Consider the following 14,873-nt stretch of genomic DNA (forward strand, 5'->3'; position numbering starts at 1 on the left):
ACACAAACTATTTCTTGGTTCATGTCCACAAAAAAGGACTTTGAGGAGTTCAAGTCTTGACGGCCCAGCTTGAATCCCAGCCTCCAAGGGATTGTTTTTGAACAGTGCAAATCAGCCTCCAGTGTAGCTCTGTCGAGATCATGGCCTGCTGTGAACACTCTGCAGCCTGCTGTGGGACAAATCATAATGAAGCCTGAGGGGCTTGGGCATAAAAAGTCTCTGTAACATAGAGAACCTTCTGCAAAGAGGGAGAACTCCTACTGCACAGATGGGGTACTCTGGAGTCACTAGTGGACTGTTACCTGTTGTAGGGATTTCCTACGCTTTTTAAAGGGGAAACGATTTACTGGAACCAGCGCACAAATATGAAATGAAACTACCTGAAAAAATGTATTCAAAATTGAAACACTCCTTTTTTTGGGATGTGGATATTTAGTGGGTGTTCTCCCGGGTTTAGAATGAAAAAGCATGATATGTGTAGGTTTTGGAAAACCAAGGAACCTGGTTGCAACTTTCCTAAAAAGTATTGAGTTGCTCGCACTCAGGAGCAGCATTATTTTACTCAGAGATATCATTATAGCGTAAGCTGATGACCAATATTTTACACTAAGGGTATCTGCCTTTAGGACTGCCTCACCTATTCGGTCATATACGCTTTTAGAGAAGGGTCAAAATCCTAAGGTAAAAACTCTGACCAAAGCAAACTTTCCATCTTCGAGTTGACAGTCTTAGCCAACCTCATTTGAGCCATAGATCACTGTCCTGCTTCCACAATGCGCTTTTGTAATTTGTGCAAGACTTCTAATGATGTACTAAACTAAAATTAAAGTGGCTGTTTCGATATTTCTATGGAATGGGTTTGTTTTCTTCATTAAACTCCAAATGTAGTGTTTCCATTTTGCTGGATGAACTAATTACCTTGTAATCATTTATCCAAAACTAGTCTTGACATTGAAGTGCTTTCTTTAACCATGTTGTTTTCTTTAGCTTTTCGTCATCAAGAAAAGTACCGTTCTCTTCTAACCAGTCAGATTCTCTGCACCTGGTTAACAATTACTTCTAGGAGAGGCTACAGAGAACTCTTTCCATACAGTTACAGCATCAACAATGTGCATGCACTTTTTTTTGACAACAGTCTGCGAAAGCAGTAGGAAATACAGAAACCTTGACCATTAGGTTCAGCTCAGTTACTGCTCCCACACTGCTCTGTATTAAAAGGGTGGTATAGGGTTGCTCTTAATGATATATTGTTATTAATCAAATGCCCTTGTCCACTGCAGAATGAATTACTCTTTCAGGGCAATTAACCTCCTCTTGCTGGTGGACTTCTAAGTCTAATACTTGGCGTTCCCTTCACAATTTGGCGTACCCTTTCCAAACGTGCCTCTCCAGCAAACATGTAAAAAAGTAGTGGCTTTTTCTGCCCTGTCCAGAGGTGAGGGGTGAATGGAAGCAGAATAGAGGTGGAGCTATCAACAGCAAAACTGGCAGTGGCTCTGTCTCCATCCTTAAAGAAAGTAGGCAGATACATTTGTTTGTAGAGTTTACTCCATCTTCCAGAAGCAATCTTTGTCAGTGCCTTTGTGTCAAACTTGAATAGCTATGGAAACAAAATGATGTGGTGTCCATATAAAGGTGGTTTAGAATAAGGGCATGAAAATATGATTGATATAGTTTTTTTCAATAAAACCCATCCCTTTCAAGAACAAACACTATGGCCCCCATTAGGATGGCGGGCGGACTTTGCCCGCCTGACACCCTTGGAGAAAACAGGACCGCCCGCGAGCTGAGCGACGATCCTGCACTGTATATTAGGATGCGCCCGCCACAGTGGCGGGCGCATCATGCATTTTTAACATTGTGCGGGCGGTGCTCTCAGCACCGCCCGCCACAATGCTAAATATGCATGTATGCATATGCATACACAAAGCGGCAGGCACCGTGCGGTGCCTGCCGCATTGTGTATGCAAATGCAGGGGGGTACCATAGGTACCCCACATGTGCACCCCCCAAGCCCCCTTCACCATGGGGGCCCGCATGGGGCCCCCGAAGTGAAGACCGCATGCCTTTCCGTTGCGGCATTGCCACCACGGAATGGCATCTGTTTGAGCCCCTTTGTAAGTGTCTAGCCTGGACACCCAAAAGAATCCTATTTGGTCAAATGTAAAATAATTTGAACCTATGTTGGGAGCATCCCAGTTGTCAATTGTGCCCACAATGTCATGTTAATCTGCTCTGTAGAGACCTAGGTAGAACTAGGTCTGGCTGGGAGCTCACCCTGTGTCCCTAGGGTTTCAGGTTATTTCATCAAAGTTATCAAAACTTTAGTCCCCCAATGTTTGCACTTAATAAACAATAATACAATTCTTATCGGTTAATCAAACAATTTTTAGTGATATTTTGGATTTAGAAATTCACTCCAAGCATTTCAATGCACAAAACGGTTCAAAAAATTAGTTCAAAAAACTGTTTGAGGCCATCATAATATGGCTGGCGGTGTCTAATAGACACCCCACCATATTAAACGTTTTCCGCCCCGGTCGCCTTGCGACCGGGGTGGAAAAGCGGCGGACGGTCTTTCCGTCCGCCGCGGTCCCCCCGCCATCCTAATATGGCAGGGGGAATTTAGGTGCAGATGGCGGGCAGATTGCCCCCGCAAGGCTGGCGGTGGCTACCACCCGCCTGGTGCGGGCAACCCGCCCGCCATCCTAATGGGTCCCTATATTCTTGGATGGTCTTTGTCACTGTCTTCTGTAGTGAATATTTCATGGGATGAAGTAGATGTTGTATTTGAGACATTGCTGTGGTAAACCATCAGCTACACAACTGAGACATAGTGATTCTTTGATAACTGCAAAGAAAAACAATGTACATATCCTTATACTGCAGTCTTTAATGTGGTTCAAGCCTAAATTATTGTGTGTTCACAGAGCAAAGGATCCCAACGAACAGAGGGATATGCCCAGATACAGATGTTCAATGGATACCATTTAAAAATAATTGTTACAGTGTTTCTACAGTTCTAAATGGGACAATGCTACCTGAGGCATACAGATTTTGCAAACAACAAGGTAATCAACTCCGATGCTGTCAAGTGCTTGTTAAACGTTTATCATTGCTTGAACTACTAATAACAATATGGTTGTGTGTTGCACCTTTTTCTCCTCCCATTGCAGTCTCTAAGGGGCATGTTTGTGATTGCTGCACACAAACCAGCGCAGAAACCAAAGTTGCTGCTCTGCTTAAAAGGTTGAGAGCAGGACAGTGCCATTTTGGCAGAGTTATAGTGCTGCTGCTTTCTTCCCTAGAGCTGGTGCACTCTCAAGCTGCCTACGGCCACACACATACCTTCAATCCATAGTGCAAAGAAGTCTGCATGAGCCTAGCATAGGTTTTGCATTAGAAGGGTACCATTCCAGTACAAAATACTATTTTGAAGCCCCGATTACAAGTTGAGGTGTTATTTATCGTGCATGATAAATAACTCTACCTCGGGTATGTTATTTTTCGTGAGTGATAAATAACACTTATAATGAGTTTCTGGGAAATAATATGCAGAATTTGGTGTTTAAGGCATCAAAATTTGCATGGTACAGTAAATACTGTCCATTTTCCTCAGTTAAATTTCAGCAGGTTTAACCTGCTGAAGTTTAATGCAAGATGACGTATTTAACACATCCGATAATTATCAGATACGTTAAATACAATCAAACTTGTAATTCTGACCTGTGCGTAAACAAGGGTTTACTCTTGGTTCGGGATCGAGGAGCTTACTCGTAATCCGGGCCTTAGACTTACACTTTCTAACTTCCCAATTTATATGTTTGATGTACAGTCAGCACACATGCAAGTAAAAAAAGTTTCATGCTTACCTCAATGAGGAGTAATGATTTGGTGCAAAGCCTAGTCTACTATTGTTAGTAGATATTGCTTTGCATCAAAAACCTATGTACTATCCGGGGGGTGTCCCACTGACACAAAATATCACAATGAAGTGCACAGTTCTACTTTGTGTTACTTTAGGCAACTTTCCAGTTCAAGAAAAGTTTTGCACTTGAAAGTGAATTATTTATCAAGTCTTCGGGCCAGTTTGTCTCTCTTTTTGTGACTTTGCAACAGTGAAAAGCCTGTTTGGTTTAGCAATATAGAGATTAAAGCAAATAACTGCAGCAATTTTGAAATAATGCAATCCTGTTTCGAAATAATTAAAGCGATAAACAGAAAAAAACATAAGTGCAACAAATAAACTACAGAACTTCCTCCAGCAGCAAAATGCAAAACAAGGTGCCACAAACAACTTTCTACTGATAAATTAAACTAAAGTACAACAAAAACGGTCCAGCTGCAGTAAAACATGCAGACTCTGATGCCGGTATATACAATATATCAAAACATACAACTAGTATTATTCTTCATAGCGTTTTACCTGAAGTAGGTATGAAAAATAAGGCAGATATATGAGACAAAGCCTGTATTGAGATTTACATCCATTATGTGCGCAGAGGAATTTATTGAGAAGGAGCTGGATTTGTAAACTGAACCTAAGCTTTCTACAGAGACTTCCTATGTGACTCATGAAGCACAGCTCCAGCCTTATTATTTGCAGGAGCATTATGAATGATAAACTGCACATCCAGAACTAAATCAACCATGAATATATTGTAATGATTTCCAGAGGTAAGATTCTATGGGTACTGATAAAAGTCAAAAGTCTACAAGACAGTTTTACACCTAACAACATACCTACCTAACAACCTAGCTACAAAAACCATAAAAGTGTGCACTGGCTGCATGTCCACTCTCATAAGTCATCTTGCTTATAGAAGCAACCTTGCAATTGCCATCAAAAAATGTTATGCACCTGCTCCAGAAAGCAATACTCACTTATCCCACCCTTCAACAGGTATTAAAGTACCATCAACAACTTCCCAGCTCTTTACACGATCATGGAAACCAGTGTTGTTTCATAACTCTAATCCTGATTATATGATATAATAAATATCAAGTACCGCTACAAAAAATTGTGCTGAAAAAATATTGTTGCAAAAATACTGATGACCTCAATGTCCACTTTCTTTAACCCCAATGCAAATACAAATATAGACAACAAAAATAGCATCAATAACCATACCATGAAATAAACAATATTGAACCCAAAATATAGAAAATAAGAATAGCAACACACAACGCAGTAAGCCAAATAAAACACAGACAAAATATTGATAACAAACCTATTGACTACTACAATACCGAACAAATAAGCAAAGAAGAATAATGTAACCTTATGTAAACTACTAAAAATCAAACGAAATCTATGTATCTAAAAATATTATATTTAGAAAATAGTAAAATAATTATAAACATCTTCCATATACAGGCAAAATTAAAAAACAGTAACACCTATAAAGAATTAAAACCAATCCCATGAAAAGCAAAAACAGTTACAAATAAAGACCTAATTAAAAGTAGTGATAATACAAAACTAGAGAAAGAACAAAACTGCTGTAGTTCAAAACACATTCAGAGGAGACTGTTTCTTGGCCCAAGTGAGAGCTCACCAGTAACTACAAAAGCAAACAGAACTGGGGAAGCAACTTCATCCTTTTCATAAGTAAGAATAGAGACCATTAGTAACTAAAATAAATATTTTAAACACTGTTTACTTGTAGTGTTAAAAATAACCAAACACCAAAATAATTACCTTTTTTATATACGCCCAATAAAGAGCAAAACATTTAAAGTGGAAAACCAACCTGAAAAGAAGACCAAAAGCATGAAGCTCTGTAGAAATAAAAAAAGAACCTCACATCAAACATAAAAAGTAAGTTTAAGATGTAAAATGCTCAAATAAATTATATGTAAACTAGGAAAATTCATAGTTTAAAAAATAAGCATATAAATAATAGTTGTAAATAAATGTGCAATTAAATTAAAACAATTAAAATTGCACCCACAAATTTAATATATTAAAAAGGGTATTTTTGATGTTCCCAACACTGAAAAATGATAAAGGGAACTTAAAGTAAAAAGAAAAAAGACAGAAACCATGTACCAACCAACAGCAGCTCTGAGAAGAAAAGAAATATTGTAAATATAAAATGTCCAAGATTTTCTGAATGTGACTGATAATGCTATTCAAATATACATTTACATAAAAAGTGATATATATTGGCCATATTTATATAATTAACAATATGCAAATATCACAAAAGCAGAACCCCTTGCTAAGACATATGGGTTACACATATACTAAACACAACTCTGCAAATGAAAGAAGCCGCTGGAAATGCACTAAGTACTACTGTTAATTGCACAGTAGAAATTGTAAAAGAACATAATCATCCTGCCATAATACCTAAGGTGCAAGTCTGTAGTGTAGTGCAAGACCTTGGAGAAGCTAGCACAAACTTTTCTGTCCCAACTAGAACAATTTCAAAGGACCTACCCCAACTGTACTTGAGAAAACAATACAACTGTTACCCTTAATTTTTAGTCTAAAAGAACTAATAACTAGGGCAAGAAGTACGGTATGGGAAAATAGAAGAGTCCTAAGAACATTTCAGGCAATATATATGCCTGAGAATTTAATAGTATCTCACACAAACTGGAGAATCATTCTGTACGACAACGAAAACAGTGTGAAAAGAATTATATTTTCTGTACAGCAAATTATTTACTACCCCTCACATAATGCAATAGCTGGTTGATGGATGGTATTTTCGCATCCTGCATGGCAACCCTGATCAGAAATAGACACAATTGACAAATAGGCAAAGCTCTATATACCAATAATTATTAATGGCAATGAAAGAGAAAAACAATAACAACTACCCACAAAAAATATTTATGGACTTTGAGTTGGCAATGATTCCAACAGTTCTTCAAATATATCCCAGTACCCTAATAAAAGGTTGTTATTACCACTTTAACCAGAAGCTTTTTCCAAAAATCCAGTAAGCATCAACTACACCACCAATGCCTAATTTGCCTACAAAATAAAATTGTAATATTCCTAGAATACGCACCAATAACAGAAGTTACCAAATATTATGACCAATCCATAGACTCACTACTGTATCCAACAAACGGGGAAAAGCTATCCCCTTGAAGAGATGGTGTGAACACATGTACTTCTCAGGAAGCGTGCACCAATCCAAGTTCAACAAACCATGGTGGAATGTTTACAACAGTACACTTTCCCAGGAGACAAAAATAAATAATGAAGCAGAAGAAAGCACATACCCCCCTTTGCAGGGCACATTTTAAATGAAATAAATATAGAAATTGTCAATAAAGAGCAAAGCTTGGAAAAACTATGTCTAACACAATTCTAACCAATCCCTAGCACAACACCTAAGGTCCAAGATAGCCAAATTAACTTGCCAATCCATGACGTGCTAAAGAACACCACAAACAAAAGCACTACATCACAAAACGAACAGCAAAACCAATAAAAATCCAAATGATATATACAATATATTTTTAAATAATTAAAATATTAATATAACATTACTCGTGCAATGATAATATAAACTCTTCAAATCAAACTCCCCCCAAAAATCTGAATGATATAAGATAAAATTATACTAATATTTGGGAAAAACATAATAAACTGGAATATAATTTAAATAAAGAATCACACCTAAAACACTAAAAGAATGAGGTATAGTTACCTATTTTTCTTTGAAAGCATCTAATATATATTGACAGCATTTTTTAATGCATAGCAATATGATAAAAAACATTCACACTCAAACATAAATTAGTTATACATAAAAGTAGCATCTAACCCTTACACATTTTCTACTGAATAAAATATTACTTACATGTCAGTACCTGAGGTCCTGTAAGAAGAATTGCAACTCCACTAGAAGAATCCACAAGCAACAGTCCCATTTAAAAAGAACCATAAAAATGCAAAACCCAAAATATATATAAAAAAACAAATGCTCCAGGAAAACAGCAAAAGTAAGGAAAACGATTTTAAAACTTTACATATAAAAAGAATACATATCATTGTTTTGTAAAACTACAAAAACACAATCTTAAAAACCCCAGTCCCGCTCAGCATGTTATAATGGGCCTCCGCCACGCCACCGCCAAGGAACGGAGGTTCCCTGGTGCAGGCAGCAGTCCACCTCCAGTATGTATTTGAAAGGCGGAATCTGGCAGACAGTGGACCACAACTACTGCGCCACCGTGTGTGAGGCGGACAGAAGACTGCCACACCCGTAATCAGCCCCTAAGTTAACATTGAGTGAATTGAAAAATATTCAAATAATAGTCTAAAAAATGTAAAGAATCATTGGAATGTTTAACAAATGTTTGTATAGAAATATTATAAATGTTTAAAAATTACTCTGAATGAAAAAGTAAATATTTTAATAAATACTGTTGAGTGAATAAAAAAAGAATGTTACATCATTTATCAATAAGTACAGTAATTTACTGTCTATTCAAAAATAGTTGTTTACGTGAAATACACATTATACATATTATAAAAATGTAATAATATCAGAAATGTTCTCATGTTCTGTTTTTATAAAGAAAATATTTGAAATAATGTAAAAATGGTATTATATTATTTTTGTAATGTAGCAATGTATTTCATATTACAAATACATGCAAAAGAAAAGAGTAAATTGTGTATAAATTATAGCGTTAGTAGTCAAGCAAAAAACGGTATTAAAATGTATGCAGTATATTATATATGATATATTTTAACATTACAATAAAATGTAATAATTTCATATAAAAACTTTAATTAGAACTGCATTAAAATTATATATGATCTAAAACATTTATAAATACCAATATAAGGCAAAAATGTGGCTTATGAGGATGCCACATTTACTATTCTTACTCCAATCCGAGTAACACTTGAGACGTGCTTTTGGGAAGGTTAGATTTACTATTCTCATTCTAACCTCACTCAAATTGAGGAAAGAGTTTCATTTTGGGACATTGAGGTTTGATATTCTCACTCCAACCTACATATCATTGGGGAGCATTGGATTTTGGGGAGGTGACAATTAGCAAACTACATCCAACTCAATAAGCATTATTACAAATCGACTTTAACAGTAATTAAAACATTTTAAATGATACCATATACATTTTAATATATTAATTATGAACTATATAAATGCATACATATAAACGCATTTTGTGAATATAATTAACACATTTACCATCTGATAATTAAGTTGAAAATATAAATGTATGATTTCCATAATGATTAAGTTAATTAACAAATAAAAATATATTTAAATGAAACTTCCCAACCTATTCCCTACAAACCCATCCATGTACTAAAAATACACTTAATACCAACTGAAAAGAAGGCTTGGCTTGGAGTGCCAAGATGGTGGGCATGCCTTAACAAGGCTCCTCCAAGGCACCCCATTATCCAACATTTATCCCCCGTTAGGCACACATTGTCGAGCATGAAAATGCAGCGCATTATCCCCCCTTTTACCTCATAACACTGTAGCATGATCCTGGGAAAGCTGGCTAGCCGGGCTAAGGTGATGGCATTTAAGACCATGCCGCCAATGGCTGGGCCTATAACGGAGGAGGCAAGCAGCTGCTGAGTGGACAGCAGCACAGACCTTAGACTGAGAAATAAATTCTGCCTTACCTGCCCAAGTGGACTGCTAGGCGACTGCGGTGACACCCCCAGAGCCTTCGCCATCAGTACCAGTGGCGGCTGGGGGCGAGTGGAGTAGCGCTACTGCTGAACGCTGATGGGGCCAAAGATGAGGCACTGCTGAGGGGCGATCATAGCCAGGAGTGCCACCAGACGCTACAGCCTGAAGGCAAGCTGAGTGGGAGGCCTGCCTGGCACCCCATGGGACTGCAAGTGGCCCCATTGATGAAAGCATACCAGCCAATAGAAGGGCAGGGAAGTTGCCTGCAAGCATAATGGACTGTGGCCTGCTCTGAGTACAAGCTGAATATTCATGTTCTAGACTGGTGGTGTCATTGCCCTCTTCCGCTCCTGGCTTCTGCTCTGAAGGCAGATAAGCAGGTAATTCCTGACACTGGGCTGCTTGTGATGCTGCGCACATGTGGCTTAGCGAATGCAAACAAGTGAACCCTTGCGCCACATGATGAGTGCAACTCCCCACTACCGACATAAGGGGCCTTGGGGGCCCATTGTCACTGCCTAATGCCTGAATCATGTTCCCTCGTGGCCACCTGTGCTAGACACCACCTTTGAGTCCTCCCTGCACAAGATCACACCACTGCAACAAAAGATACACATAAAGGTGGCACTTGATCAGTTGGAAACTCATCTGATACTACCAACGGGTCCTGAACCCTACCTGCCTGTCCCACGCAGGAGAAGCACCTGCCCCCCATGTCTGGCCTGATGGGTTCTAAGATTCGGAGCAGGTGGTGCAGCCCCAAATACACCTGCACTGAAAGATCGACTGGATATACCGGACAATTCAAACTCCTCTACTTTGATGAGAAGCAAACAGGATGCGGTTCTGAAGGCGGTGTACCAGATTAAAATCTCCCTGGGCCAAACAAGAACCTCTCTTGAAAGCAAGATTGATAGTGTGGTGACTTGACCTTATCTTATTGTATGCAGACCATCGCAAATTGGCTGACAAAACCTGCTCCGTGGAGCACACTGTCAATGAGCTTGCCCGCAGAACCCACAACATAGAGACCTCCATGAAGGCGCTGACTGACAATGTGCACATGTTGGAACGCAGAGCAGATGATCCCGAGGGTCACTCCTGACAAAATAATATCCGTGTGGAGGGATTGCCAGAGGGAGTGGAAGGAAGGGATGGTGTTACATACATGGACTACTGGATATGCAAACTGATCCTGTCAGAAGTACAGTCACAGTTCTTTTCCATAGAACATGCCCACAGGGTCCCAGCGAGGCCTCACCTGCCTGAATCTAATCAAAGGCCGCTGCTGTTCTAATTGCTAAACTATGTTGACAGAGATACTATATTGAGGGAAGCAAGGGCACTTCCAAGCATCACGGTTGAAAATGCTCCCATAATTCTATTCCCTGTGCAGAAGGAGAGGAACACCCCTTGGCCACATAATGTCATTTGCCCACTCTGAACCTGAAGTACTCACTCTATTTTCCGGCACCCCTATGAGTTCAAGGTAAGTTTATTTATTTATTCATTTATTTTTAAATTTACCCATGCACCACCTCCCGCGAGATTACCCCCATCCGCGAGTCATGCGGCCGCCCCTGCATATAACTGTATATCCCTATCTGCGCTCTGCAGAGAGGCCAAGGCAAGTATGACCATGTAGTACGCACATCTTTCTGACACAGTAATTGTTACTGTCATAAACTAGCAGTGTTCATAATCAGTTCCAGAGATTTCAGGCATGCCGTCATGAACACACATGAACTTCGGAAGTCGCCCAACACGTTTAGGTAACTTAGGGGCTTATTTACAAGCCCCGTGAGCCGTCCTTGCATCCCTTTTAATATGGGAAAAAGTGGTGTAACAGCGACATAAGGGGCTTGTAAATAAGCACCTTAGTTTGCAGAATACACAATACAAGACTCATAAGATGTATGAAAAAAAGCTGCAGAAAAAAACATCAGGGAAAAGAACTCCCAGGAAACTGGGTCACATATACCATGCAACATGAAGTAAAATTGTTTCTGTGACTGCATCACTGACTTCGACTGCCCTAAGAGTTCTTGCACACATTTTCAAAAAAGAGATAACTGTGTTTGCTTGTAAATTTGAAAAATTGAAATACAGAGCCTCCTGGGGGCCCATATTAAAATGTTTTTTTAAACTGGTAGTGGTGAGCACCAACTCCACATAAAGCTCTGGCTCACACACATACACCCTCTCATAGGTTCTCTCTCTCACACACACACAAAACCCACATATTTCTCAGACAGACACATACACACGTTCTGACTCTTTCCCTCTCTCATCCTGGTTTCAATTGTAGACAGTCCATTAGTACTTTGTGAACAGAGCAGCAACAGTCTCACTCGGTCAATGCAACACTAATGGGCTGTCAAAAAGCAGTGTTTTTCAGTGGACCTGCAGACTGCTATTCGCCAGAGAGATCAAAGGAGTCCAGGTCCCCTAAAACACCAAAACATGTGTCAATACATTCAGGGGCGATACTTATGAGGCAGTCGATAAAGGTTGCCTGTGCTACTAAATACTCCTAAATATCAATTTGGCCTTCGACACCTTAAATCGTGAGATGCTGCTGTAACACCTTTTTGAGGTCACCACATCTTATTTAATTCTCTGTTGGTTCACTTCCTTTCTCTCCAACCAATTTCAACATATTAAACATGGCCTTTCCTGTCTGACTCCAAGGAGGATTGAGGTCTTGCAAGGATAACTGTTGCTGCTAGTGTTCTTCAGTATTGATATGTGCTGTCGCACAAAGGCTCAGAGAAACAAAAAAGGCAGAGCCAACTCGCTGTCATTGTTTTGAATAGAGATCCTGGATGCACCAGACATTTCAAACTCCTCTACCTCCATGGGAAGCAAACTGGATGCGGTTCTGAAGGCGGTGGACCAGATTAAAATCTCCCTGGATCAAACAAGAACCTCTCTTGAAAGCAAGATTGATAGTGTGGTGACTTGACCTCATCTTATTGTATGCAGACCATCGCAAATTGGCTGACAAAACCTGCTCCATTGAGCACACTGTCAATGAGCTTGCCCCCAGACCCCACAACATAGAGACTTCCATGCAGGCGCTGACTGTCCATGGGCACACATTGGAACGCAGAGCAGATGATCCCGAGGGTCACTCCTGATGAAATAATATCCGTGTGGAGGGATTGCCAGAGGGACTGGAAGGAAGGGATGGTGTTACATTCATGGACTACTGGATACATGACATGATCCTGTCAGAAGAACAGTCACAGTTCTTTTCCATAGAACATGCCTACAGGGTCCCAGCGAGGCCGCACCCGCCTGGATCTAATCCTAGGCCCCTGCTGTTCCGATTGCTAAACTATGTCCACAGAGATACTATAATGAGGGAAGCAAGGGTACTTCCAAGCATCACGGTTGAAAACGCTCACATAATGACATTCCCAGATTACACTATTGCAGTGCAGAACCAAAGGAGCACTCCTTGGCCACAAAATGTTGGTTGCCCACTCTGAACCTGAAGTACTCACTCTATTTTCGGGCACCTCTATGAGTTGTACATAATGGAAAAATGAATTTCTTAGACACCCCCATGGCTGCATGTGAGTAGCTAGAGTCAGTGGACCAGGCTTGCGGGCCCTTGTCCCCGTTGACTTGTGATGGGTCATAAGGGGTGTCTTCAGTTTGCCAGCAGAGGGGAGTGGGCACAGGAACCGACCTCCCAACCAGATCATGCTCCTGATCTGGAGCAAATAATTTGGGACCAGCACAGAGCCCTGCAAACTAGATAGCTTGGTAGTTTGGGCAGATACACATTGTCCCTCTGCTCTGATGGAATTGACAGTTTCGTTCTTTCCTGTTGGGTTGCAAACATTCAAATACCTCCCCTTTTGTTGTTAGATGGAGCCCGACACTGCATTCACACCCATGTAGACCAGCCACTGCCTCTACGACATACTTCTGAAAGTCATGTGATCTGTGATAGTATGACTCCCTCTCACTATGCTGATGGTTCTCAATATCATCCTTTCATGGACTGTAAGGGGCATTCACCCGCTGACACGTCGATACTCCATCTGCTCCTACCTTAGGAGACGTTCCATTCATATTGCTCTTCTGCAGAAGACACACTTGGCACTCCCAGAAACCACCAGACTCCAAAAGCGATGGTGCTCCCCGCTATTTGCCACTACTTTTCCAGCCTATGCTAGAGGGGCTTTAATATGGATTAGGCCAGGGATCCCCTTTTTAGCTGAAGAAGTCAACATTGACGCGGGGCAGATCATTTTTGTACATGACTGCCTAGATGACCACCAGGAATTACTATCCCCCAACTTGGAACAAAACCTCTTTCCTGACAAATTGTCGAGTGCGCTCTCTCAATGGAGCAGTCTGCCGTGGCTCGTTTGAGGAGACTCAATAGCGTTCTGGAACCAGACCTTGACTGTTCATTCCCCCCATTGTCCCAATGGTCCACAGTCTCCACTGCACGGGGACTTTGCAACTGGCTACAGCACTGGCAGTTACTTGACGTCTGAAATCAATGCAATGCTGCAGCCAGCGTGTACTCAGTCTACTCAGCCCCACTCTATTTACATATCTGACTTGACAGACTGTTTTGTGCCTCTCATTTATTGTCCTCAGTATTACAGACTAACTATTTGGGTTGTACACACTCTGACTACAATCTGTAGTATTTAAGGCTGGAATGGGACACTGATACACGAGCTCCACATGGTGGCTGCAACCGGGGGCCATGGAGGACCCTCGCTTCCGGGCATCACTGGGAACCACAATAACTGACTGCTTTGATCATAATGATGGTACAGCTTCAACAGGCTAATTAATTGGGATGTGTTTAAGATCACAATACGTGAGCACTGCATGGGTATACTATGGATTATGTGTCCACATCTTGAAAAAGGTTTTACACTCATTGAGCGTGCACTACTCCATCATGAGATGCAAGAGGTACATGACCAAGCTAAGATACATCCCCTGGCAAATAAGCAAAGGGAACATGCGTCCCTGCTAGGGAGACTGCGCTGTCTCAATTACTGGGCCCACTCGGCTTCCACACATGCTGCTGCGGACAGACCGGGTCGCTTGCTGGCATGGTTTGTCCACCAGGACCTATCTTACTCTACTATACAGGCACTATGTTCTTTCATAGGCGCCTTTCTATATACCCAGAAAGAGATACACATGGAGCCTCCACACCATTATATGACCCTGATGCACTCA

General features: G+C 40.7%; 1 protein-coding gene across 1 annotated transcript in view; it reads left to right on the top strand.

The window, feature by feature from the left end:
• The window catches only part of PLA2R1 (phospholipase A2 receptor 1), a 974,624-nt gene that overhangs the window by 909,187 nt on the left and 50,564 nt on the right, over positions 1-14,873 (top strand). Inside the window, exon 26 of the mRNA XM_078681678.1 lies at positions 2,931-3,071. Within this exon, the coding sequence (XP_078537804.1) occupies positions 2,931-3,071 (141 nt within the window). The remainder of the gene's footprint in view (positions 1-2,930; positions 3,072-14,873) is intronic.

This window comes from Lissotriton helveticus, chromosome 3_1 (assembly GCF_964261635.1).
Source record: "Lissotriton helveticus chromosome 3_1, aLisHel1.1, whole genome shotgun sequence".
In the NCBI taxonomy this organism is placed as follows: domain Eukaryota; kingdom Metazoa; phylum Chordata; class Amphibia; order Caudata; family Salamandridae; genus Lissotriton; species Lissotriton helveticus.